At 52.9% G+C, this 27,766-nt stretch overlaps 1 protein-coding gene and 1 long non-coding RNA gene across 2 annotated transcripts in view; one reads left to right on the top strand and one right to left on the bottom strand.

Annotated features, from left to right (window-relative positions):
• The window catches only part of LOC143692506 (uncharacterized), a 194,254-nt gene that overhangs the window by 139,660 nt on the left and 26,828 nt on the right, over positions 1–27,766 (bottom strand). The window lies entirely within an intron of this gene.
• On the top strand, positions 859–27,310 carry LOC143692376 (olfactory receptor 14J1-like). The gene is made up of 4 exons (XM_077172611.1): positions 859–865; positions 1,154–1,214; positions 4,666–4,754; positions 26,355–27,310. The coding sequence occupies exons 1-4, from the start codon at positions 859–861 to the stop codon at positions 27,308–27,310; spliced, it is 1,113 nt and encodes a 370-aa protein (XP_077028726.1).

Genomic DNA, 27,766 nt, shown 5'->3' with positions numbered 1-27,766 from the left:
TCAGGGTTTTTTGCTCCCATGGGTTCTTCCCTTTCAAGAGGTCATTCAGAGGGTCCATGACCTCGGGAGGAATCAGGACGATGTTGCGGAGCCACTGTAAGGACCCTACCAGCTGTTGCATGTCGTGGAGCGTCTTGATGTCTCAGCGGATTTTCATCTGGGGAGGAGTTATGTAGGAGCTTGTGATTCTCACTCCTAGGAAGGTCACGCATGGTCCCTTTTTTATTTTTGCACTCGTTACCTCAAAGCCACTTGTCCTTAAGGTCTCGGAGATGGTAGACACCAGCTGGTCCACTTGTCTCGTGGATGGTGCGGCGATCAGGATGTCGTCCATGTACTGCACGATGGTTACAGTCGGATTGCTCTGCCGGACTGGTGCTAGCGCTCGGTCCATGGTGATCTGGCAGATAGTTGGGGAGTTGAGCATTCCTTGTGGAAGCATCCTCCATTGGAAGCGTAGGTTGGGCCGCTGGCTGTTTGGGAAGACGATGGAGAAGGCGAAACACTCCTTGTCGTCTTCGTGCAGGGGAATAGAAAAGAAGCAGTCTTTGATGTCGAGCACTGCACAGGGTTGTCCTTTTGGTATCACAGAGTTCATGGGCAGCGAAGTTTGCACAGGGCCCATAGGCTGGATTCTCTTGTTCACTTCTCGCAAGTCGTGCAGGAGACGAAAGCCTTCACCAGACCGCTTAGGTATTACAAAGATCGGAGTGTTCCATGGACTCGTGGAGGGTTCTATATGATTCTTGTGTAATTCACGGCTAACTAACTCAATGAGGGCAGTCATTCGAGGCGTTGACAAGGGCCACTGTTCAACTCACACTGGGTCGGCTGCTTTCCAAGTCAGCTTGATGGGCAATGGCGGGTACGCGACAGTGGCCCCTAGAATAAATTTGTCACCCTAACATCCAGCAGGGCTAGGGCATCCCTCCCTAGCAAGGGTGGGCAGTCCGACATCACATATGCAGTGAGGGTGATAGTTCTTCCCGGTCCTCTCTCGGTGCAGAGGGTTATTGCCACTGGTTGGGTGCTCTTGTGGGCTCGGGACAGCCCTCCAACTCCGCCCACCATGGGGGCTACTTCTAGCTTCCATGGTCGAGGCCAATGTATGTCTGGGATGACGGTGACATCTGACCCTGTGTCCGCCCAAAAGGGAAGGCAGATGGCCGAGTCGTCGGAGCTGTTGTGGAGACGACACACTGCCCACACGATCAGTGGGTGTTTCCCCACCTTCGCGGCGAAGGCCACCCATGGGTCCCGTTCCCATGCTTTCATGGCCAAAGCCACCCAGGGGCCTCGGCCCCAGGGAGCGGTTCTTGGTATTCCTGAGGTGCAGATGGGTTCGATTGAGCCATTGGCTGGGCGACAAAGTTGGTCATTCCCTGAGGGGGTGGAGGTGGTGGGCATGAGAGCCGTGTGCCCCATTGGAGGTTGCTGTAGCTGGGCCGCTGCATGTTCCAGGTGGGAGGAGGCTGGATACGGCCCGGCTGCCCCCTCCCTCTCCCGTTTCCCTGATGCCTGGATCTGCATTCCTTAGCTAAATGCCCTTTCTTTCCACATGCCCAGCATGGTCCCCTAGGTCTCCCGTGGCGTGGTAGAGCAGCTGCTGGTGGGTGCCCTGACTGGGGGCAGTTTGTTGCCACGTGCCCAGCTTGGCCACACTTAAAGCATGCCATGACACTCGTTATTGCAGTGTGAACTGCTGCTTGAATGGGAGCTAGGTGTTCTTCCTTTGCAACGTGTCTGATCATGGCAGCTAGATTAGACCCTTGCGGCAGTGATCTTAAAATGTCTTTGGTGGCTGAGTTGCATTGCTGGCGCAGGCACTCTGCCAGCACAGGACCCTTTGCCTCTGAGGGTAATGTTGAGGAGTCCAAGGCAGCCTGTAAACGATCCACAAACTGAGTGAAGCTTTCACTCTCACTCTGCTTTATTGTGGACCAAGGCGACGGTTTGGCTATTACTTTGGAAGCAACACGGATGGCTTCTCGGGCAGCACGGGTTCTTGTCATAACCTCATGTGCCCGCAAGCCCTCAGCCTGTGCCTGGGGGGTGATCATTGTAGGGTCTGTGCCCATTAGCCTCTGTATGCTGGAGCCGTGCAGTGGATGGTCTGCCCCTGTTACCAGGGCCAGCTGCTTAATACAGTTATCCTCCCATTCCTGCTTAAAAACGATCATCCCTGCCCCATCAAAAATCATTCTGCAAGTCTGCTTAATATCAAAAGGTAACATGTCATCCCCTCCAAAAACGCTGTCAATGAGTGTGGAAACCATGGCAGAATTAATTCCCCTATCTGCAATTGCTTTAATAATTGCCTGCACGTCTTTTGGGTTTACCGGGGAATAGGTCCTTTGATTCCCGCCGGCTCCCCCCACCCGAACGGGGAACACCAGTTTTGCTGACGGAGTCCATTCAGCACACGCTATTTTTATTTTCCGCCAGTCTGTAAGCGGAGTTCGATCTTTCTCCGATATCCCCTTCACCCATGCAGGAGCGCTGTGGCTAGTGACCTTGTATGCCGCTGCTCTCCTTCTGTTAAAACCCGAATCCGAGTCGGAACTCCCCGTTCCCCTCTGGAGCTCGGAGCTCGAGTCCGAGTCGGAGCCGGAAGTCAACTGCCCGGACGTTTCTGGGCTGCTCTTCCTTTTTCCCAGGCTCCGACCCCGCCCCTTCTTGCGGGGGTCGGGCCGTTCCCTCCCCCTGGGGTCCCCCCGCCTCCTGCTGGGGGAGGTCCTTGCCCTATAAGGACCTGTCGGGTCCGGCTGTCTGTCTCTGCCCCGACACGGGTAGAGTGGTTCTTTGGTGGGCGCGATGCAAAGGACGAGTCTGGACTCTTCAGCTTTCGGTCTTCAGGTTGTTTATTATTTCTTATCTACAAAATTTTTCTGTCTGCCCAACAGAGGTCTGATCTGCAGGCAGTCACAGGCACTCTCTGACCACCCACGGGGCGGTCATGTCTTTTTATACTAAAACCTACGTATACAATATTTACCTTTATTTCCCAATGCTTTTCGCCCATGTTAGCAAGTGCACCTTCACCAGAAACCAGTCCCCAAGTGCCAACATCATCACAGGAGATGGAGGACAAGAAGAAGAAAGAAGAAGGACAAGACACGCCCTGATCTCTCCATCTTGTCTCCATAACCCCCCTGTACCAAAAACCTTGAAGTCTATATCTCACCCTCTAAATGTGTCTCTTTTACACCTTGTACTCTAAAGCGATTCTCTTGTCCTCAGACTCTTGTTACTTCTGTGGATGGATCAAAATCAAGCCACCAAACACTCTTGGCAACATTCCAGGATTTTCGAGACCCCCAAGGGTTCTCCTGGCATCTCTGGACATCGGGAACGATGTGCTGAGATCCCACATCTCCCCCTTCTGTTTGCACCAAGAAGACTTCTTTGGCAACTTGACTCATGACACGTCTCACACACATAAAGATGCATGGGACAATGAGCATGAGGACTAAGAGTATTATTAAAATATAAAATCCCATTTTTAAAAACCCTCTCCATAAGGGAGAAAGATCAAAAAATCCCGCCACATCATCAATCCATGACCCAGTGATCTCGCCCAATTTCTTTATACTGTCTTTTATATTTTGAATGCTTTCATGAATTGATCTCGAATGATCTGAGAGATTCATGCAGCACATCCCCTCAAACTCTTCACATCCATGTCCATGAGCGAGCAACAGATAATCGATTGCTGCTCTATTTTGAAGAGTTGCCTCTCTCACACTGCTTACATCTTTCAACATGTCACTCAAAGCGAGAGAGACTGATTGAGCATGCTTGCTCAACCAACAACCCATGTGGTCCAGTTGAGTCAAGGCCACCCCCGATGCTGTCTGAGGTGAGAAAATTGCTGCTGCAATTCTCCTTGCCTTGTCCCAGGTGTATACTTCATCATCACAGTCTGCACTGTAATGTTGCAAGGACCTTTTCTCTTTGTGTTTTTGTTCTCTCAACACTTTTAAATCTGGTGACAACATTGAAATCCTCCCAATGCTGCATGGACCTCCCTTGGCATTTGCAGGAATGCCGTGCCAAATTCTGTCCCCACAAATTAAAAACAACCCACGTGGCAATTGCACTGGGACCTGGATTGATCCTTTGGCTGTCGTCACAGTGTGATTACACCAAGCTGATGCATTTCTATAATATTCATGATTTGGTGTGACATCAATGCTATTGTTTGTCCTTGACACATTCGAATTTTCAAATTTCATGCATAGCTCCATTGTTGTGGACCCAAAAATCTCCAATTCCTGCGGTTCAGTAGAAGCTACAGGTAAAAGATGTGTCCACGCACACCATTCATTCACAGAATCTTTGATGACCTGTGAAATCTCCATTGGAGGATGCCCTGGAATTGGCCATTCGCCCACTGGCAACCCAACCATGCATGCCGTGAATGGTTTCCCTGGTTTCGAATGTGTCAGGCAGATACTTTCTAAATTTGCTGCCTGGGCTAACGTTTCCCAAACATTTTGTTTTGGCTGACTGACTGAGCTGGCATTGAGGGTTGAGTACTTGAGCGTTTCTTTTGAGTGGAAAGGGTTTGAAACATAGGATTTGAGGCTAAAGGCATCGGTCTCGGAGAGGGGATGGAGCCCCGGGATGCCGAACCCCGAGTGTGGCCCCTCCTTTTCGCCCCAGACGTCACAGAGGATCGGACCCGCCCCCGACCTCGCTCCGCCGGCACTTCCCGCGCATGCGTGCCTTCGGGGACGCCCTCTGCCTCCCCTGTACTGACGTCACTGTCTCCGTCCCGCTCCACCTCCGAAGTCTCCTCCCTATCGTCTGTTCCTGTCCCTCTCTCCTCCTCCTCTGACACTGTATCCACACCCCCCCGTCGAAGTGCACAGCCCCCTCCCCGCGGGTGCCCCCTTTCTCGCTGCGATTCGAGCCGATCTCCGGGTCCAGACTTCCGGGTCTGACGTCACCACCGCGCGTCTCCTGCGTCCCTTCACAGCAGCTCTCCGGAGCTCTGCAGCTGCTCCGTCCTTGCCGCCCGTGTCTGACGCTCCCGCGCTGGTTTGAGAGGTCTCCCCGGCCACTCCCTGAGCCTTGCTCGACCCGCGCGTCTTTGGCACCGCTCCAGAGGCGACTGTCGCTTTCGGCGTTGCGCTCGCAAGAGTCGCATGGAAACCCGTGTCTCCCATTGCCTCCCCGCCCCCCCTGCCGGCCGCCGCCGCTTCCGCGCCGCCGCGCCTGCCGCGAGAGAGCGTATTCCCCCTCCCCGCTTGTTCCCTTTGAACCCCCCTCCCCGACTCCGCCACGTTTTCCACCTCCTCCCCCCCTGATTCCTGCGAATCGGGACAGTACACTCCGGAAGGGTGGCCTGTCTCCTCGATGTCGCTGGGAGAAAACTTTATTTCATCAGGAAGAGGAATGGTATCATCAGTGTCTGAGTCGGAGTCTGAAGTCCCTGTATTCTCTGTGGTTTCAGGGTGCTTTAGGGTTCCCTTGGGTTTTCGGGATGGTGGGACTGAGGGCAATGACATTTCCCCTTGTACCCTTTTCTCGGGCACCTTTTCCCCCGGGCTAATTGAGATCAGAGCCAATTTCTGCTTGGAACCTTGCTCTGCTCCCTCCGCCCCTCTGGGACCTGCAACAACTTGTTGCCTGGCTGACCCCCTAAATTGAGTCGAGGTCGCCTCTAACATAATTCTTGCTGAGGACAGCAATTTTAAGGCTGTTTTATCCTCATTGATGGCTAGAAAATATAGGTGTCTGTTAACTTCTTGCCAAAAGCCTACTTCAAATAACAGCCTTGTTTCGGAGTACGGGTAATTACACCGCACCCACAGCAATAATTCTCTAAGCTTTTTCTTTGGGATCCCCTTAGTGTGTGTGTCTGCCACGCCTTGTAGGTCGGACAGAATTTCTATTTGTTCCTGGGAAAGTGTACCCCCCATGTTCTTAATTCTTGACCTTCTCACCGAATTCCTGTCGTCAGAGCAGTCCGGAGGCTCCTGGTCTCTGGCCTGCAGGTCACAGGAGATGGATCCGGAGGCGCCTTTCCGATTCCGATCCGGGCTGTCCTGCTACGAACTTTCTTCGGCTGAGGTGGAGTGCGATGTTTTCTGCGGCTGCTGCGTTTTCAGATTCTCCTGGCTGCTTTCTGGCTGTTTTCCCAAGGAGTTATCAGGCTCTCCTGGGAATGAGTCCAACTCGGGAGCTGCCCACTCGGTGCTTCAAGGCTGCCCCTGTGCAAGAGGTGCACAGCAGAGCTCACCGTGGCTCAGCGAAGGCTGCTGGATGCTGCTGGATCGCCGGTCGCTGCCGAGCTGCCCCCCGGGTCGCCGCCGGGTGCCCACGGGGTGCCGGTGCCCACGGGGTGCCCACCCAGGGACGCCAAATGTCGGGTCCGGCTGTCTGTCTCTGCCCCGACATGGGTAGAGTCGTTCTTTGGTGGGCGCGATGCAAAGGACGAGTCTGGACTCTTCAGCTTTCGGTCTTCAGGTTGTTTATTATTTCTTATCTACAAAATTTTTCTGTCTGCCCAACAGAGGTCTGATCTGCAGGCAGTCACAGGCACTCTCTGACCACCCACGGGGCGGTCATGTCTTTTTATACTAAAACCTACGTATACAATATTTACCTTTATTTCCCAATGCTTTTCGCCCATGTTAGCAAGTGCACCTTCACCAGAAACCAATCCCCAAGTGCCAACATCATCACAGGAGATGGAGGACAAGAAGAAGAAAGAAGAAGGACAAGACACGCCCTGATCTCTCCATCTTGTCTCCATAACCCCCCTGTACCAAAAACCTTAAAGTCTATATCTCACCCTCTAAATGTGTCTCTTTTACACCTTGTACTCTAAAGCGATTCTCTTGTCCTCAGACTCTTGTTACTTCTGTGGATGGATCAAAATCAAGCCACCAAACACTCTTGGCAACATTCCAAGGTTTTCGAGACCCCCAAGGGTTCTCCTGGCATCTCTGGACATCGGGAACGATGTGCTGAGATCCCACAAGGACCTAAAGTGAACTGAGCACTCTGATTGGCCTTACGCTCCTCCGCGGGGGGCTGCCCCGTCCCCCTGCTTGCCCGCGCATGCGTTGTTAAGCAGGCTGACTGCATTTCCGCCCCCCGTGTTTTCCTTTCCGCCCTGAACACGCGGTTCGGCGCCATTTTCAAACGCATACGGAGGGGTTGCGCTTTTATCCACCCCTTTGGGGTCCGGCAATTTCGCCGCCTCCTGCGCTTCCTCCGTTAACCCCCACCAAAACGCCCGCGCGCGTTCCCCCCCTCTGATGGTGAAGCGGTCTGCTCGGGGGAATCCAGCGCTCGCGGTTCCGCGGTGCTGATCTGATCGAAGCCCTCCGTGGTTTGCATTGCCGCGCCCACCCCCAACTGCGGCGTGGCTAATAGCCAAGCCTGCGCGGCTTTCCAGGTCTCCTGCTCTTCTCTAGCTTTCTGCAGAGCCTGCACGACTCTGCCCCATGACTTTAGAGCTTCCCCTGAGCCTGCGGACATAGTTTCCTCAGCTAAAACCTTTGTACAAGTATCCCATATCTCCGAATGGAGAATGTCCACCGGGCTGTCTATCGCCCCCAGCTTAATAAGTCTCGGTATAGCAAGACATAAATCTTTTAGCTTACAATCAATCCCCCATTGAGCATGCATCTGAGTTACGACCTTCGCTATGGCTTCCATGGTCCACGCTGGTCCGGGGGCGTCCCCCCCGCTGCACTAGGCCTGCTGTGCAGCCGCCGGTCCCCTGTCCAGGCGAAATCCCGAACTCCGGGCGCTGCGATTTTCCCGGGGTTTCGGCATCAGATGTTGCCATTATGGCATAGCGACCTGGTTCGGGAGGTCCGGCACGGTGACCCAAGGCCCAGGGTCACTCGGTCCAATGCTACATACACCAATGTGGTGGACAGCAAATGGTGTTTATTGACGGGTCTCAGGGGTATTTATGGTTTGGGCAGTCTGTGTCACTTCCCTCTGCTCACATCCGGCCGGGTGCGGCCGGGTACAGAGCAAAGGTCAGACTGCAGGGTGAGGGGGGCCTTCTTATCTACCCGTACAGCCCGAGATCTTCCGCAGGCAGATCCCTAGCTCTCCACAGACCCCTCACTTGTCTTACAACCACTGTGACAGACAGACTGAGATGTAAGAAGCCTCTCCATCAAAGAGCAGGACATGAAATCCCTATGGGAAAAGGTCCCCCCCACTCTTTCCAAGGACTGGGACTGAGACCCCCAACCTGGGGGAGGTGTGTGGGGGAGGCAAGCTGACCAAAGCAAGATGGATGTTGCAGGTGTGAGCAGTGGACCAAGAAGACAATGGCTCTCACCCACTGCTGAGAACATGGACTGTGTGTACCCTTCTCTAAATACCATTTTCCCCCCAAAATACAATAGACTACCTTTGATTCAGTTTCAAGTTTTACCCCTTCCCCCATAAAGAAAAAGAGTATAATAAGAGTTTGGATGAACTGCAACCCGGAGACCTCCCCAGACGTGACCTGGTGAACTCCATTGGCTGGACATTGAAGGACTTCGCCGTTCTACGTCTGGTAGCTCTACACCTTCCTTTCAGGGGGGCTTCAGGTACAGAGAAGCACCAGTGCTGAAGAACAGAGAGAGCACGGCCAGGTGAGGGAGGCAGGTGGAAAAGGCTTTGTGCCGTCCCTGCTCAGAGGGGATCCTCAGCACAGCCCTGAAGATCTGCACATAGGAGAAAACAATGAACACAAAACAAACAAAATCTAAACACACACTTACAGCAATGAGCCCAAATTCCCTGAGGTAGGATTTTGAGCAGGAGAGCTTGAGGATCTGAGGGATTTCACAGAAGAACTGGCCCAGGGCATTGCCATGGCAAAGGGGCAGGGAAAATGTATTGGCCGTGTGCATGAGAGCATTGAGAAAGGCACTGGCCCAGGCAGCTGCTGCCATGTGGGCACAAGCTCTGCTGCCCAGGAGGGTCCCGTAGTGCAGGGGTTTGCAGATGGACACGTAGCGGTCGTAGCATAGCACATGATCGTCAGCAAATAAAACTCTGCTGAGATGAAGAACAGAAAGAAAAAGAGCTGAGCAGCACATGCAGTGTAGGAGATGTTGCTGGTGTCCCAGAGGGAATTGTGCATGGCTTTGGGGACAGTGGTGCAGATGGAGCCCAGGTCAGCGAGGGCCAGGTTGAGCAGGAAGAAGAACATGGGCGTGTGCAGGTGGTGGCCGCAGGCTACGGCGCTGATGATGAGGCCGTTGCCCAGGAGGGCAGCCAGGGAGATGCCCAGCAAGAGGCAGAAGTGCAGGAGCTGCAGCTGCCGTGTGTCTGCCAATGCCAGCAGGAGGAAGTGCCTGATGGAGCTGCTGTTCGACATTTGCTGTGATGCCTTGGCATGGGGATCTGTAAGAAAAGTAATCATGGAATAGTTGGGTTTGGAGAGGACTTGAAATATCCCAGCACAGCCTGGGGGCACTTTCCCCCCACTGCCTGCCCAGGGCTCTGCTGCCTGGAGCTGTCCCTGCCAGCAGCTGCTTCCCTGTGCCCAGGGCTGGGCCCTGCCAGTGCTGCCAGAGCCCAGCCCAGCCCTGGGGGCTCAGCTCTGCCCTGCAGAGCCCTCCCAGCTCAGGCACTGCCCAGGGGCAGCTCTGGCTCTGCAGGCTCTGATGGCAACGTCAGAGCAACCCTGAGGAGGCTGGAAAAGTGACACTGATGCTGCCTGTGAGGGGCTCTGTGCTGATTTCTGTGACTTCCTGGTTTATTACATCTGATAGATTTTTTGTTTTCTCAATCTGAAGTAAGAGATGAATATCTATGTGCAATTTCCCATCCAGGCAACCTAGAGCAGTAGATTAAAAAAGCAGGATTTTCCCTTCTATGCAGTCCCTGCCTTGCTGTGCTTCCTGTATAATCTACTTGAAAAGGTTCTGCAGTTCAATGTCATGCTGGGAGCAGTCCTGAACAATGCAGCATCCTCCCCACACAAGGAGAACACTTCCAAGCCTCACCAGCTGTCTCCTGCCACCCAGATCTTGTCCCCCAGTGCTGGGAGCAGCTGCCAGGGCTGGCTGAGAGCTGTCCCTGGCAGGCAGCAGAGTCCCTGCCCCAGCACAGCGCCCTGGGCTGCAGGACCCTGCTCTGCAGGACAGCCCTGGGCACCCCGGGCTGCTCTGCACAAGAGACAAGCAGAGAATGTACTCACAGGCTCTGCAGGCATTGGCATGTTCCAGCTTGAGGAGATGGCTCCAGGAGCTGCAGCTGCATTGTCCTGCAGCCAGAGGTTCCTGTGCCAAGGGCTGGCAGTGATTTTGCCCCAGGCAGACTGGGCACTGGCAGCCCCTTGTGCTGCCCTCAGCATCCCCCCCTAGCCCACATCCCAGTGGCCTCAAGGATCTGCTGCAAGGAGTCCCTGGGGAGCCTTGCTCAGCAATGGCCCTGGGGGCTCCTTCATGCTCCCTGCAGGGACTGCAGGTTTTTCAAAGGACTTGGGGTTTGGCTTTTGCCTTGCAGTCTCTGAGAGGTTTGTGCAATCATGGCTTCCAATTATCTGCTGTAATTAGTCCCTGGAGATTCTCTGCCTGTTGCAGCATTGATTGGGACTCATTAATACTTCAGGGTACTTAAGTTTTTTAAGCTACTTCCTCTTTCCCTTTTGATACAGACTCTATGAAAAAGATTGTGCATTTACAGGCTCCAATTATCTGCTTAATGAGTCTCTGGAGAGCCGTTATCAGTAACAACATTCAGTGCGCTCATTAATGCTTTAAGGTACTTTAGTTATTTTAAGGTACTTGGTGTTTCCCTTTTGATACAGATTCTGTGAGAGGTTTGTGCAATCATGGCCCCAATTATCTGCTTTAATGAGCCCCTGGAGAGCTTTGTACTGACACTCAGTGGGGCTCAGAAGCTTTGAGCTTCTCAAAAATTTTAAGGTAGTTTGGAATTTCCTTTCCACTCTGAGTCTCTGAGATGTTTTTGGCTAATCCTGGCCTCCAATTGTCTCCTCCAAGGGATCCATGCAGAGCCTGTGTTGGGCATGGACCTCACTGAGACCCATTCATGCTTTGAGACACTTTGGGGTTTTCTTCTGACTTTGACTCCTGGAAAGGTTTGTGCAATCACCTCTCAGGCCCTGAGGTTCAAGGGCTCAGCTCCAAATGCACCACAGGGCTCATCAGGATGCAGCAAGTCCTGACGAACCATGGCTCTGCCTTGATTTCCCTCTGCTCTAATGCAGTTTATCAGGAATGTATCTGGAGTGATTTTTGGTTTGCTAATTTGAGATTTCTCAGCCAATGCACCTATCAGTGCAGTGGGATCAGTGTTGGCTAATTACCATTGCATTCACTGGAATATATTTACTCATTTCCTGCTGTGAGATAGGATTAGGAGAAAGGCAAAGTAGGCTCAAAATTTTAAAAGGGTATATAGAAAAGTTTATTACCACTAGATAGAAAAAAGAATAATAAGAGAAAGGCAAAGTAGGCTCAAAATTTTTAAAGGGTATACAGAAAAGTTTATTACCAGTAAAAAGAAGAAAGAGTAATAAGAATCTGAACACTTCTCCTCTCCCTACAACCTTTTCTTTCTTACTGACAATGCAAGGAGACAAAACCTGAAAGTTTCAGTCAGTTTATACCATCTAGAACAGTCTTTCTTCAGTTCACTTAGGGAGAGGATTCTCGCTTTCATGCAATGGAGACTTCTCCATAAGAAAAACATTTGCTCGTGGCTCTCAATTCCCACGAAGAGCAGCTGCCCAGAAAATCTGCAATTGTCAAGTCCCTCCCATTTTTCATAGCTTTTCCCACAGCTGTTTTTATGGGCCATGTCAACTAATGGGGTATGAGTTTAGAGATGAGCTGTTCAAGAGCAAAGATTCTCTTCATCTATTTATGAAATCATCTTCATCTCTGAGAACAGAGATCTTCTTCACTCCCTGAGGGCAGAGGATCTCACCACTCTTCTCTCTTTCTCTCTTTAAACTTCTCATAGGATCACAGCTACTTCAACATTTGCCTAGTTTACCATGGAGGCCTTTGCTGAACAAGTCATCTCCCCATATTTTCAAATAGTTATAGGGGAAAAGAGAGTCTGATATATTAATTACATCCTTCTCCATAGCTTTTCAAGAGGATTTCAGCCCCAAGATCAAGGCATCTCCTCATCCCTTCCATCTGGGACTCAACTTTCCCTTCACTGACCTCGGTGTCTTCATGTTGCTCCTCTGTGTGCCTGCAGTTTGTCCTTTTCTCTCACTGGAGGGAGGATGGAAGCACTGAAAGAGTTCATATCTCACCCGGGGCCTGCAGATGGTTCCGTGCCCCCGGCCGGGCTCGGTGCTTGCGGCCGGAGCTGTTTTACGATGGAGGTTTCTGCAGCGGCTGCGCTGGGGCTGTGTCAGGATGGGCCGCGCTGGGGCAGGGCCAGGATCTCAGCAGCCAGGCCAGAGCACAGCAGCAGCACGGCCGGGGGCCGATGGCTTCTCCTGCCCCTGCCCGGGGCTTGCGGCTGAAGCCCAAGGGTGGCAGAATCTTGGCCGAGCCGGCCCGGCCCGGGGCTGCTCCTGGGGCCCGGTGGATCCTGGCTGGGCCCGGGCTGGCGGCGGGGCAGGGCTCAGCAGGGCCCAGATGTTCCCAACTGCAGCCATGGCCCGGCCCGGCCTCGGCCCCGTGGCCTCCCCTGCCCTGCCCGGCAGCCGATGGGGCCTGGCGGGGTCCCTGGGAAGGGGCCCGGCCCCACGGCAGGAGCCGCCCGGCCCGGCCTGGCTGAGACGGGGCCGGGTCAGCCTTGTTACCTCTGTGCCAGCCAGAAGGGAAAGAGACCCTCCCAGGCTTTCCCATCTTTAACATGTGTCTTCACAGAGGCGTGTACAGTTTCCTTCATAGTTTAACAGATTGTCAATTCTCAAAGATAATTACTGATTGTTTTTTTTGTCAGACATGGAGGAAACTGCTAGCAGCTTCTCTTAGAACATCACTTCCGTGATGCAAAACCACCACAACTGCACAGAGCACAGAGCTCCTTTGTCCATATATAGTGCTCATGTGCCCGAGGTTTCAAAATACCTCCCTGGGAGATCTCCGGGCCCTCTCCAAGGTGTTTTCAAATGAAAACATTCAGCTCAGAGTCTAAGAAAATCACCAGAGGACAGGGCCAGCCTGGCCTGTCTGTCCTGGCTACTTTTGTCTGAGATCAGTCCTTGGATAAACAGAATTGAGAGGCCAAATTCTAATTTTGGCCATGGTCCCTGGACCTGAAAGCCGGTTCTTTTCCATAGGAAGGAAGGAACAGAGCCCCAGGGTTTCAGGGGCAGATGAGAGGTGGCCACCAGAGGCCAAGGCCAGCCAGAGCAAGCAGGATTTTGTTCTGAGTGATATCCTTGCATATAGGAATTGCTTTAAGGAGAGTTTCAATTTTGGCAATGGGCATCTGAAAAGGGGGGTGGTTCTTTCCCATAGCAAGAAAAGCACGGAGCCCCAGTTTTCCAGGAGCTGATGAGAGGCGGCCCTTGACATTGCAACATCAGCCAGACCTGTCAGGGGACCCCTGGGAAGCCAAACCAGCCAGGCCTGTTCAATGTTCCCTCAGTTCCATGGGGCCCCACAGTGTCCCAATGGTCCCTTGCTTCCCTGAGGCCCTGAGGTGCCATAATGCCCCCTTGGTGACACCAGGCCCTGAAGGGTCCCAATGGTCTCCATGGTTCCATCAGGCCCCACAGAGCCATAATGGTCTCTGGGTTCCATGAAGCCCCACTGTGTCACCATGGCCCCTTGGTTCCATGGGCTCCAGTGGTGCCACAAGGATCCCCTTGGTTCCATGAGGTCCCCACAGTGTCCCAGTGATCTCCATGGGAAGGAAAGAACCCAGCCCCAGTGTTGCAGGGGCAGTCACCAGAGGTCAAGGCCACCCAGGCATGATGGTACTGGCAGATTGTGCCTGGGAGCAACCCTTGGATATCCAGAATTTTGGAGGTGGAATCCCAATTTCAGACATGGACACCTGGAGGATAAGGATGCTTGTTTTCCATTGGAAAGAAAGAACGGAACACTGATTACACAGTGACATTTGGGGATCTATGGGGAGCATTGGGGATCGTTTCTTCACCTCGTGACCCAACAGGAGCTTCTCTAATAAATGTTGCCTGAAGCTCCCACTGTGGTCATGACAGGAACCCCTGTGAGTGTCTGGGACATCCCGGCTCTTTGGCAGCCTGGGGACTCCTGGGATGTCACCATGGGATGGCTGTGACTGCCTCTGACCCCAGGGCTCTTTACCATCCCCAGAAAGCCCTGGGAGGTCTCCATGGAGCCCCTGTCTCTGCCTGTGACATTCCAGCTCTGGAACAGCCTGGAGACTCTTGGAAAGTCCCCATGGAACCCCTCTGAGGGCCTGTGACAAATCTGATCCTTAGCAGGCAACCGTCACCAGGACCCTGTTGCTGTAGTCAGTTTCCATGGAAACCATCACCAGCCCCCTGTTGCTATGCTCAGTCCCTTGGCAGCTCCATGGAGACCCCATGCCAGGGGTGGTTGCCATGGCCACCAGGGCTGCCACCAGCTGGGATGCTCGGTTTCCACGGGCCGGGCTTCAGGAATGGGATTCCCCAATTTCCTGCTCCTGCTAAAACCACGCTGCCCTCGCTGCCCCCCTGCCTCCCATGGAAAGCACAAAAGGCAAAGATCCCGGGCTGGGATAAGAACAATTTATTGGGAACAGCAACGAGATAAGGAAAAAATGGAACAGAAACAATATTGATAACAGAAGGGATAAATAAAACTTTGACAGGGAAAACTACAACACAACTGACTGTCTCTTTCCAGCCACAATTTCCCCTGTCTGGAAAGGAGACCCTTCTCCTCTGGGAGAGAGAGAGAAGGTCCCTTTCCTGCCCCTGGCAATAGCCTGAGGTGGGAGTGAATGTAATGAAAGGGCCATGGCCAGACCATCATGTTCTTCAATCCCACATCATGTCACGGGCAGGAAAAGGGAGAGGTGTCTTCCCAGCATGGATCATGGGCAACACGGATCCCCAGGACTCTTCCCAATGCGGGTCCTCTAAAGGGGGATGAAGCTGGAGCGGTGCATGAAGCTGTTCCTGCAGCTGGGGCATTTGCAGGGCTTTCCTTACTGGCGGCTCCATGGGTGTCTGGTCAAGTGAGAGCTGCTGGTGAAGCTCTTCCCACACTGGGGACATTCGTAGGGGCTCTCCCCAGCGTGGCTGCACCGTGGGTGACGACGTTGGAGTTGTGCTTGAAGCCCTTCCCACAGTCAGGGCAGCAGAAGGGCCTCTCCCCAGTGTGAATCTGCTGGTGGCAGAGGAGACTGGAGCTGGTCTGAAACCTCTTCTGGCACTCAGGACACTCGTAGGGCCATTCCCCAGTGTGGATCATCTGGTGGCTGATCAGGGTGCTGCTCTGCCTGAAGCTCTTCCCACACTCCAAGCACTTGTGGGGCTTTTTCCCATCATGAAGCTGCCCATGGACCACCAGCTTGGAGCTCTGTCCACCTTCCTGTCTCAGGGTGGGTCTTTCCTCCTCAGAGCACCCTGGGCTGGGTTTGGAGCCCCTCCTCCTGTGGAATCTCTGGGGCTTTTCCTCCACGTTGGAATTCTGCACTGTGGAGCCACTTAAAATGGCCTCTTCCACGATGTTCTGCCTTGGGGATTTGTCCTCCGTGGTCTCCATCCTCAGCTTCTTCCCTGGGGGAGGAAAGACAAGGAGAGGATGGGATTTGCCTCCGTGCCAGAGGGAAGGGGAAGGAGATCCCCCCAGTGCATCCCCAGCAGGACGGGGTTGGCAGCAGGGTTGTCCTGCAGCCGGGGGCTGTGCTGGGCTGGGAGATGGAGCAGGAGAGAGGGGGAAAGGGGCACTGACTTCCTCCTCACCTGCCTGGCTGTCCCAGGGTATTGTGTCAGTTTGAAAAGACAGGTGTCTGCTAAGGAAGGCAGGAGACTCCCCTGAAATGGAAAATGTTAATCCCTTCACTTGGAATTATAATTTTCAAAACAAGGGGCTGTCAAGCAAAGTCTATGGGAATAGGAATAACAATTCTTCAGAAGGAAAATTAAAAATACACATGCAGTAGTACTAAAAACTACTTACAGAGTAAGAATACGACCTGACACCCTGTGGGTCAGAGTGTTGGTAGCACTCCTGTTAAATGGTGGTTGCAGTGCTCCTGCAGGGACAGGTGTGGTTCTGTTGGAGCAGGGATCCTTAGAAGATTGGAGTTTTCCTCGGAAGGTCCAGTTGTGGCGTCGATTGGCCTGGTCTTCCTCTGGGATCCAGTGGAGCTGAAAGCTGCTCTTCTGGGAATCTTGTGGGAGAAGGCTGACTCTGTTGTTCACATTCTCAGATTATCTCCAGGTAGGAATGCTTGGCTCCTCCCTCTGGGCAGATCTTCTCACAATGGGATGATGGAATTTTTATCAGTGACACTCAATGGCCCATTAACAGAAGATATCTCCCTGGAGGGAGGATTCATGTGGAAGAGATAAAGTAAACTGCTCAATTAACAGATGATAATTGCCCCAACTTTAACAGAGGGTAATTGAATACACACCCAGCTAAACCTGAAACACTGTTCCAGCCTTGGAAAGTAGGATTTGATACCAGGATTCTTTAGGGAATGCAACCCTGATTGAAGGCAGAGATAGAATCTCCAGAGCCTGCAGCCAGAAATGGACAGTTGTGTGATACTCATTTCAACATCTTCTCTTTTGGAATTATTGACTAATGATTATTTGCTTTGCCTACCTAATATTTTTGTAATTTTTTGCAAATTTGCATTATCTAAATTACACTGTTCCTTAAGTTAAGTTGGTGTCTGTGTCTTTGGTGCGGGCCCTGCCCACTGGCGAAACAGGGCCCAATCCTGCCTAAGTGTTACCTGGGGAGACAAAACCCTCACTGCAAATGTGCCCCCTTCCTCCTTGTTCCCCACACTTCATGCACTGATCATGATGTCCTATGGTCTGGGGTATCCCTGGGGTCAGCTGGGATCTCCTGTCCTGGCTGTGTCCCCTCCCAAGCTCCCCCACACCCTCAGCCCCTCCCCAGCGTGGCTGAATGAGGGGCAGGACAGGCCTTGGCTCAGTGCGAGCTCAGCAAGAACAAAACCATCTCTGTGTGCTCAGCCCTGTGCTCAGCCCCCGGGCCCGGCATTTCCTCCACTGCCACCCCGGAGCCCCCTTTCCCACCCCTCTGCCCCACGGCCGCCGCAGCACCGGCTGACAATAGAAGCAATTCTGGGGCAATTCCAAGTTTCCTTGGTTCCTGCACAGCTCCAGCTCAGCTGCTGGCAGGTTCCAATTAAAGAAAAGTGCAAATTCGGCCCAATACAGATATTATTAAAAGGCAGTGGAAGCTCTGCGTAGCTGTCACAAAGGTGACAGGGATGAAGAGAATAATGATTCTCACATATGGAAAAAACCCAAGCCTGGGAATTCAGTAGTTATTTGGGAATTTAGCTACTTGAGCTGGGCTTCTTGTGGGACTTCTAGCAGCCTTGTGTTCCTCACCATGTGGTGAATGAACCTTGTCAGTCTTGCTGGTATCATTTGCTCCATTTCCACCAGTGATTTTAACAAACTTTTCAAGTAGGGACAACAAAGTATTTTCTTTACACTCCAGTCCCACAACAGCCATTTTCCTCATCAGTTCTCCCATAGGTTGCTCAGAGGAAGCTGCATCCAAGTTTCCAAGAGTTCCTCCAGGGAGACCCACAACCTCCTCAGAGGAAGGAACCATGCTGTTGTCAAAGGCAACTGGGGTCAAACAACAGTGCCCTGAACTCACTGTGCCAAAATAATTTTGCAATCTGGTTAAGAAAATATTAGAGAGATGCCATTTGCCCTGGAGCAGGGCAAGTGTGACATTGTCCCCTGTGTGTGTGTGGCCTTCCCAGGGTGGGGGTTTTACACCTGAGCCAGTTTGGGTAAGGGGGGTGGTGTTCACCCCCTGAGCAGGGATTCCCCCACTGTTTCAGGCTGCAATGTAAGATGGAACCAAATGCATGTTTTCAATCCCCATCTTCATCAACTGCTAGAAACAGGTGGGGCAGTGTTCTTGATCTCTTCCATGACTCAGCCTTGATAACGCCCTCCAGGGGAGATATCTTCTGGCAATGGGCCATTGGGTGTCACTGCAGGACTGATCAAATTCCATCCTCCCATTGTGGCATGCTCCGCCCAGGGGGAGGATCCAAGCATTCCTACCTGCATATAAGGTGAGCCTTGCAACACCAGGAGCAGCTTGCCTACTGGATTCCCAGAGGACAACAGCTCCAGAACCACCACTGGACCTTCAGAGGAAGACCAGACCCTTCTACAGGATCACTGCTTGGACAGAATCACGTTCATCACTCCCACAGGACTGCAGCCACCATTTAATGGGACTGCTGCCACCAGCCTGACCAGCAGGGTGTCGGGTTATATCCTGACTCTGTCAGTTTAAGGCAGTGATTCTGCATCATTGCCTTGATCTTCATTTTCTTATTAAATTGTAATCCTGGTTTAGACCCTCCCCAAGTTTGCCTTCAAACAAGTACAAAATTCAATGTACTTATCCCTTGTTTTCTTCTCAAAACAGGATTTTCCATCCCATAAACTTGGCCAGATGGAGGAGGAGGCTGTGAGGAAGAAGAAGGTGCCCCAGGAGCCCCAGGCAGGTGAGGAGGAAGTCAGTGCCCCTTTCCCCCTCTCTCCTGCTCCATCTCCCAGCCCAGCACAGCCCCCGGCTGCAGGACAACCCTGCTGCCAACCCCGTCCTGCTGGGGATGCACTGGGGGGATCTCCTTCCCCTTCCCTCTGGCACGGAGGCAAATCCCATCCTCTCCTTGTCTTTCCTCCCCCAGGGAAGAAGCTGAGGATGGAGACCACGGAGGACAAATCCCCTTGGCAGAACATCGTGGAAGAGGCCATTTTGAGTGGCTCCACAGTGCAGAATTCCAACGTGGAGGACAAGTCCCAGAGATTCCACAGGAGAAGGGGCTCCAAACCCAGCCCAGGGTGCTCTGAGGAGGAAAGACCCACCCTGAGCCAGGAAGGTGGACAGAGCTTCAGCCAGAGCTCGGAGCTGGTGGCCCATGAGCAGCTTCACAATGGGGAGAAGCCCCACAAGTGCTTGGAGTGTGGGAAGAGCTTCAGGCAGAGCAGCACCCTGATCAGCCACCAGATGATCCACACTGGGGAATGGCCCTATGAGTGTGGGGAGTGTGGGAAGGGCTTCAGCTGCAGCTCCACCCTTTTGACCCACCAGTGCATCCACACTGGGGAGAGGCCCTACGAGTGTCCTGAGTGCCAGAAGAGGTTTCACACAGGCCCTGATCTCGCCAGGCACCGGCAGATTCACACAGAGGAAAGGCCCTTCCACTGCCCTGATTGCGGGATGGGCTTCAAGCGCAAGTACCACCTCATCAGGCACCAGCTCATACACCTTGGGGAGAGACCCTACGAGTGCCGCACGTGTGGGAAGAGGTTTCGGACCAGCTCAAATCTCCGCCTGCATGAGCGGATTCACGCGGATGAGAGGCCCTTCTACTGCCCTGACTGCGGGAAGGGCTTCAAGCACAATTCCACCCTCATCAGGCACCAGCGCATCCACACTGGGGAGAGGCAGAGGCCCTACGAGTGTCCCCAGTGTGGGAAGAGCTTCACCAGAAGCTCTCATTTGACAAGACACCAACGGAGCCACCCGTAAATGAAGCCCTGCAAGTGCCTCGATTGCAGGAACAGCTTCATGCACCACTCCAGCTTCATCCCCCATGGGAGAAGCCAGATTGCAAAGAGCCCTGGTGATCCATGTTCCCTGTGATCCATGCTGGGAAGACACCTGTACCTTTTCCTGCCCTTTGCCAATGACCTGATGTGGGATTGGAGAACATGAGGGTCTGGCCATGGCCCTGTCATTACATTCAGTCCCACCTCAGATCATTGCCAGGGACAGGAAAGGGACTCTCTCTCTCTCCCTGAGGAGAAGGGTGTCCTTTCCAGGCAAGAAATATTGTAGCCAGGCAGACCCTGTGAGTTGTGTTGTAGTTTTCCCTGTAAACAGTTTTATTTATCCCTTCTGTTATCAATATTGTTTCTGTTCCTGTTTGTTCTTATCTCGTTGCTGTTCCCAATAAATTGTTCTTATCCCAGCCCGGGATCTTTGCCTTTTGTGCTTTCCATGGGAGGCGGGAGGGCAGCGAGGGCAGCGCGGTTTTAGCGGGAGCAGGAAATTGGGGAATCCCATTGCTGAAGCCCGGCCCGTGGAAACCGAGCATCCCAGCTGGTGCCAGCCCTGGTGGCCATGGCAGCAGCCTTGGGAGCGGGTCCCTGGCTGGGGCTGTGGGAACCTCTTCCCTCTGGTGCCCAGGGACAGGAGTGGAGGGAGCGGCTGCAGCTGAGTCGGGGCAGGCTCAGCTTGGATGTCAGGAAAAGGTTTTTGTCCAGAGGCTGCTGGGGCCCTGGCCAGGCTCCCCAGGGCAGGGTCCCAGCTCCAGGGCTCTCTGAGCTGCAGCAGCGTTTGGCCAGCGCTGCCAGGCCCAGGCTGGCATTGTTGGGGTGTCCTGTGCAGGGCCAGCAGTTGGACTGGAGGATCCTGATGGGCCCCTCCCAGCTCAGCCAATTCTGTGCTTCTGGGATCCCATCAGCCTGGGGATGGGGGCTGCCAATGGTTGCCATGGCAACGGGCTCTGGCTGCAGGCCTGAGCTGGTGTCCATGACAACCACCCCTGGCATGGGGTCTCCATGGAGCTGCCAAGGGACTGAGCATAGCAGCAGGGGGCTGGTGATGGTTGCCATGGAAACTGATCATAGCAACAGTGGACTGGTGATGGTTGCCTGCTAAGGATCAGATTTGTCACAGGTCCTCAGAAGGGTTCCATGGGGACTTTCCAAGAGTCTCCAGGCTGTTCCAGAGCTGGAATGTCACACACAGAGACAGGGGCTCCATGGATGCCTCCCAGGGCTTTCTGGGATGGTAAAGAGCCCTGGGGTCAGAGACAGTCACAGCCATCCCATGGTGACATCCCAGGAGTCCCCAGGCTGCCAAAGAGCCGGGATGTCCCAGACACTCACAGGGGTTCCTGTCATGACCACAGTGGGAGCTTCAGGCAACATTTATTAGAGAAGCTCCTGTTGGGTCACGAGGTGCAGGAACAATCCCCAATACTCCCCATAGATCCCCAAATGTCACTGTGTAATCAGTGTTCCGTTCTTTCTTTCCAATGGAAAACAAGCATCCTTATCCTCCAGGTGTCCATGTCTGAAATTGGATTCCACCTCCAAAATTCTGGATATCCAAGGGTTGCTCCCAGGCACAATCTGCCAGTACCATCAAGCCTGGCTGGCCTGGACCTCTGGTGACTGCCCCTGCAACACTGGGGCTGGGTTCTTCCCTCCCCATGGAGATCACTGGGACACTGTGGAGACCTCATGGAACCAAGGGAATCATTGTGGCACCACTGGAGCCCATGGAACCAAGGGGCCATGGTGACACAGTGGGGCTTCATGGAACCCAGAGACCATTATGGCTCCGTGGGGCCTGATGGAACCATGGAGACCATTGGGACCCTTCAGGGCCTGGTGTCACCAAGGGGGCATTATGACTCTTCAGGGCCTCAGGGAAGCAAGGGACCATTGGGACACTGTGGGGCCCCATGGAACTGAGGGAACATTGAACAGGCCTGGCTGGTTTGGCTTCCCAGGGGTCCCCTGACAGGTCTGGCTGATGTTGCAATGTCAAGGGCCGCCTCTCATCAGCTCCTGGAAAACTGGGGCTCCGTGCTTTTCTTGCTATGGGAAAGAACCACCCCCCTTTTCAGATGCCCATTGCCAAAATTGAAACTCTCCTTAAAGCAATTCCTATATGCAAGGATATCACTCAGAACAAAATCCTGCTTGCTCTGGCTGGCCTTGGCCTCTGGTGGCCACCTCTCATCTGCCCCTGAAACCCTGGGGCTCTGTTCCTTCCTTCCTATGGAAAAGAACCGGCTTTCAGGTCCAGGGACCATGGCCAAAATTAGAATTTGGCCTCTCAATTCTGTTTATCCAAGGACTGATCTCAGACAAAAGTAGCCAGGACAGACAGGCCAGGCTGGCCCTGTCCTCTGGTGATTTTCTTAGACTCTGAGCTGAATGTTTTCATTTGAAAACACCTTGGAGAGGGCCCGGAGATCTCCCAGGGAGGTATTTTGAAACCTCGGGCACATGAGCACTATATATGGACAAAGGAGCTCTGTGCTCTGTGCAGTTGTGGTGGTTTTGCATCACGGAAGTGATGTTCTAAGAGAAGCTGCTAGCAGTTTCCTCCATGTCTGACAAAAAAAACAATCAGTAATTATCTTTGAGAATTGACAATCTGTTAAACTATGAAGGAAACTGTACACGCCTCTGTGAAGACACATGTTAAAGATGGGAAAGCCTGGGAGGGTCTCTTTCCCTTCTGGCTGGCACAGAGGTAACAAGGCTGACCCGGCCCCGTCTCAGCCAGGCCGGGCCGGGCGGCTCCTGCCGTGGGGCCGGGCCCCTTCCCAGGGACCCCGCCAGGCCCCATCGGCTGCCGGGCAGGGCAGGGGAGGCCGCGGGGCCGAGGCCGGGCCGGGCCATGGCTGCAGTTGGGAACATCTGGGCCCTGCTGAGCCCTGCCCCGCCGCCAGCCCGGGCCCAGCCAGGATCCACCGGGCCCCAGGAGCAGCCCCGGGCCGGGCCGGCTCAGCCAAGATTCTGCCACCCTTGGGCTTCAGCCGCAAGCCCCGGGCAGGGGCAGGAGAAGCCATCGGCCCCAGCCGTGCTGCTGCTGTGCTCTGGCCTGGCTGCTGAGATCCTGGCCCTGCCCCAGCGCGGCCCATCCTGACACAGCCCCAGCGCAGCCGCTGCAGAAACCTCCATCGTAAAACAGCTCCGGCTGCAAGCACCGAGCCCGGCCGGGGGCACGGAACCATCTGCAGGCCCCGGGTGAGATATGAACTCTTTCAGCGCTTCCATCCTCCCTCCAGTGAGAGAAAAGGACAAACATGAAGACACCCAGGTCACTGAAGGGGAAGCTGAGTCCCAGATGGGAGGAATGAGGAGATGCCTTGATCTTGGGGCTGAAATCCTCTTGTAAAGCTATGGAGAAGGATGGAATTAATATATCAGACTCTCTTTTCCCTATAACTATTTGAAAATATGGGGAGATGACTTGTTCAGCAAAAACCTCCATGCTAAAGTAGGCAAATGTTGAAGTAGCTGTGATCCTATGAGAAGTTTGTACAGAGAAAAAGAGAAGACTGATGAGGCCCTGTGCCCTCAGGGAGAGAAGAAGATCTTTGTTTTCAGAGAGGAAGATGGTTTTAGAAATAGATGAAGAGAATCTTTGCTCTTCAACAGCTCATCTTTAAACTCATACCCCATAAGTTGACATGGCCCATAAAAACAGCTGTGGGAAAAGCTATGAAAAAATGGGAGGGACTTCACGATTCCAGATTTTCTGGGCAGCTGCTATTTGTGGGAATTGAGAGCCACGAGCAAACGTTTTTCTTATGGAGAAGTCTCCATAGCATGAAAGAGAGACTCCTCTCCCTAAGTGAACTGAAGAAAGACTGTTCTAGATGGTGTAAACTGACTGAAACTTTCAGGTTTTGTCTCCTTGCATTGTCAGTAAGAAAGAAAAGGTTGTAGGGAGAGGAGAAGTGTTCAGATCCTTATTACTCTTTCTTCTATTTACTGGTAATAAACTTTTCTATATACCCTTTTAAAATTTTGAGCCTAGTTTGCCTTTCTCCTAATCCTATCTCACAGCAGGAAATGAGTAAATATATTCCAGTGAGTGCAATGGAAATTAGCCAATACTGATCCCACTGCACTAATAGATGTGTTGGCTGAGAAATCTCATATTAGCAAACCAAACTCACTCCAGATACATTCCTGATAAACTGCATTAGAGCAGAGGGAAATCAAGGCAGAGCCATGGTTTGTCAGGACTTGCTGCATCCTGATGAGCCCTGTGGTGCATTTGGAGCTGAGCCCTGGAACCTCAGGGCCTGAGAGGAGATTGCACAAACCTTTCCAGGAGTCAAAGCCAGAAGAAAACCCCAAAGTGTCTCAAAGCATGAATGGGTCTCAGTGAGGTCCATCCCCAACACAGGCTCCGCATGGACTCCTTGGAGGAGAGAATTGGAGGCCAGGATGGACCAAAAACATCTCAGAGACTCAGAGTGGAAAGGAAATTCCAAACTACCTTAAAATTTTTGAGAAGCTCAAAGCATTACTGAGCACCACTGAGTGTCAGTACAGAGCTCTCAAGGGACTCATTAAAGCAGATAATTGGAGCCATGATTGCACAAACCTCTCACAGAGTCTGTATCAAAAGGGAAACAACAAGTACCTTAAAATAACTGAAGTACTTGAAGCATTAATGAGCCCACTGAGTGTTGTTACTGATAACGGCTCTCCAGGGACTCATTAGGCAGATAATTGGAACCTGTAAATGCACAATCTTTCTCATAGAGTCTGTATCAAAAGGGAAAGAGGAAGTAGCTTAAAAAACTTAAGTACCCTGAAGTATTAATGAGTCCCAATCAATGCTGCAACAGGCAGAGAATCTCCAGGGACTAATTATAGCAGATAATTGGAGGCCATGATTGCACAAACCTCTCAGAGACTCCAAGGCAAAAGCCAAACCCCAAGTCCTTTGAAAAACCTGCAGTCCCTGCAGGGAGCATGAAGGAGCCCCCAGGGCCATTGCTGAGCAAGGCTCCCCAGGGACTCCTTGCAGCAGATCCTTGAGGCCACTGGGATGTGGGCTAGGGGGGGATGCTGAGGGCAGCACAAGGGGCTGACAGTGCCCAGCCTGGCTGGGGCTGTGCCAGGAGGCCCCAGGGCCTCAGGACAAGGTGTCTCCTCCCAGCCCTTGCTGGCACAGACCCTGCTGTGCCCCAGGGCACCAAGACTTGGCTTCTCTTTGTCCCCACCTGTCATCACTGCCTGCAGTTCTCTGCTCTGCCTGGGGCCTGGGGACACTTGCTCAGTCGTGTTCCTCTCTGGGACCCATTAAAAGTCCAAGAAACTTTGGAGTTGGATTCTGCCTTGGAGTTCTGGAGAGGTTTCTTCAGCTCCCTCTCAGGGACTGATGTCCAGGGCCTGAGCACAAAGGCCCAGAGGCTGATTAAAGTCCTTGTGCTGTGTCTGTGCTGCTGAGCTGGGCTGGGCTCCTGGCCCAGAGGCAGCTCCTGGTCACCAAGAAGAGCTTCAAAAGCACATTTCTCTGGATGAGCAGCTCTTGTGCCAGCCCAGCAGGGCTGGGGCACTGCCTGCAGCCAGCCCGGGCACAGCCCAGAGGCACAGAGAGCTTCAATCAGTCAGGGCTGGGAAGGGGCTGAGAAGTGCCTGGGGCACAATCACTGCCAGCCCTTGGCACAGGAACCTCTGGCTGCAGGACAATGCAGCTGCAGCTCCTGGAGCCATCTCCTCAAGCTGGAACATCCCAATGCCTGCAGAGCCTGTGAGTACATCTCTGGGTATTTCTGGTGCAGGGGAGGTGAAATGTTCATGAAGCTCTGACATTCTCAAGGGTTCTGGTCAGTCATAGAATATTTCCAAGTCTAGGATTTTGATAAAATACAAGAAATTTCTTAAGACTTTTTATTCAGTTTCCTACTATTGAAGAATGGTAGGGAGGTGGTGATAAATATTAAAGGATGATTATAAATTTTGACAGTTGCCTGTAATATCTGACCTGGTAAATTTTGCTTATGAATTATTATTTATGAAATTTTAAAAGTTCACAAGACATCCAAACTCTTGCTTTTAGTGATCAGTAGGTTTACAGGAGATCCCTAATGTGCTTTCAGCCACTCTGCCCATGGACAGCAGCAGCATCACCTTTGCTGGAGCCATCAGGCTCAGTCTGAGCTGTCCTTTCTCCAAGCTGCAAACAGAACCTGCCCCCAGCCAGTGCCCTGCAAACAGGCAGGGTTCTGTAGGGCCAAGGAGTGTGCACAGAGATTTGGAGTCTGTGAGTGCTGGCAGGGAGAGATCAGGCACAGGGAAACACCTGCAGGAGGGAAATCTGCAGGAAGCAAAGAGAAGATCAGGCAATGAGAGAAAACAAAGCCCAGCAATGCTGTGGCAGGGAGAGTTTAGAGATGCCCACAGGAGCCCCTGCAGTGCAGCCCCTCCCTCTGAACAAGCCCCCTCCCTCCTGTGCCCCAGCCAAGCCTCTGCCCTCAGCCTGTGAGTTCCTGATATCTAAGAATAGGAGGAGAGATATAGGGGGAGCTTAAAAAGAAAACCCTGGAACTCTTAAACACCAAAGGCTGTCTGTGTGTTCCAGAGGAGGGTGTACGGGAAATGGCTTTGATTTTGGTTACAGGAATCTCCTCTAACTCTTCACTGTCCTATTCTCCATGAACAGGTGCCCATGTGGAGTCCCAGCAAATGTCCAACAGCAGCTCCATCAGGCACTTCCTCCTGCTGGCATTGGCAGACACGCGGCAGCTGCAGCTCCTGCACTTCTGCCTCTTGCTGGGCATCTCCCTGGCTGCCCTCCTGGGCAACGGCCTCATCATCAGCGCCGTAGCCTGCGGCCACCACCTGCACAGGCCCATGTTCTTCTTCCTGCTCAACCTGGCCCTCGCTGACCTGGGCTCCATCTGCACCACTGTCCCCAAAGCCATGCACAATTCCCTCTGGGACACCAGCAACATCTCCTACACTGCATGTGCTGCACAGGTCTTTTTCTTTCTCTTCTTCATCTCAGCAGAGTTCTATCTTCTGACCGTGATGTGCTACGACCGCTACGTGTCCATCTGCAAACCCCTGCACTACAGGACCCTCCTGGGCAGCAGAGCTTGTGCCCACATGGCAGCAGCTGCCTGGGCCAGTGCCTTTCTCAATGCTCTCGTGCACACGGCCAATACATTTTCCCTGCCCCTGTGCCATGGCAATGCCCTGGGCCAGTTCTTCTGTGAAATCCCACAGATCCTCAAGCTCTCCTGCTCAGACACAAACCTGAGGGAATTTGGGCTTGTTGCTTTTAGTGCTTTTCTTTTTTTGGGTTATTTTGTGTTCATTGTTTTCTCCTATGTGAAGATCTTCAGGGCTGTGCTGAGGATCCCCTCTGAGCAGGGACGGCACAAAGCCTTTTCCACCTGCCTCCCTCACCTGGCTGTGATATCCCTGTTCATCATCACTGCCACATTTGCTCACTTGAAGCCCCCCTCCCTGTCCTCCCCATCCCTGGATCTGGCCCTGTCAGTTCTGTACTCGGTGGTGCCTCCAGCCCTGAACCCCCTCATCTACAGCCTGAGGAACCAGGAGCTCAAGGATACCCTGAGAAAAATGATGACTGTATCTTTTCAGAAACAATAAACTCTCTCTTTTCTGCTTCAGAACCTTCAGAATGTAATTCTTTACAGTCTCTCGGCCATTTATTCCTATTTGTCCATTTTTTCATTGGGACTTTTTCTTATTATTTTTCCGTGTTATAATGTGTTTTATAAAATGCTGTAATACTCCACTGAGCATTTCTACATCTACTTTTTTTTTGAAACACCAAGACTTTAAGGAGGCTTGATCCCTGTGAATTTGAATAAAATCCACTGTCTGCCCTGCCTTGTGTGTCCAAGGCATTTCCTCAGCCCTTCTCTGGCTCTGCAGGGGCAGTGCCTGTGAGCAGAGGCTGAGGGAAGGGGCTCCCAGCACAGCAGCACGGCCAGGGACAATGGCCCTGCCTCTTTGCACATCTGCTCCCCCCAGCTCCACACTCCCCTCCCCAGCCCTGCTGTGGGTGCAAGGCCAGAGTGCTCTGGCAGCTTGGTCCCTGTG

Source organism: Agelaius phoeniceus, assembly GCF_051311805.1.
Source record: "Agelaius phoeniceus isolate bAgePho1 chromosome W unlocalized genomic scaffold, bAgePho1.hap1 SUPER_W_unloc_1, whole genome shotgun sequence".
NCBI lineage: Eukaryota > Metazoa > Chordata > Aves > Passeriformes > Icteridae > Agelaius > Agelaius phoeniceus.
Note: the sequence above shows the minus strand (reverse complement) of the source record. Positions and strands in the feature narration are given on the sequence as shown.

What these genes read in the sequence shown, in the direction of transcription:
- LOC143692376 (XM_077172611.1), top strand. An exon ending in ACACACTGCCCACACGATCA is followed by an intron (nt 1,215 to 4,665) that starts GTGGGTGTTTCC and finishes TTTTCGCCCCAG; the next exon opens with ACGTCACAGAGGATCGGACC. An exon ending in GGACGCCCTCTGCCTCCCCT is followed by an intron (nt 4,755 to 26,354) that starts GTACTGACGTCA and finishes CTCCATGAACAG; the next exon opens with GTGCCCATGTGGAGTCCCAG.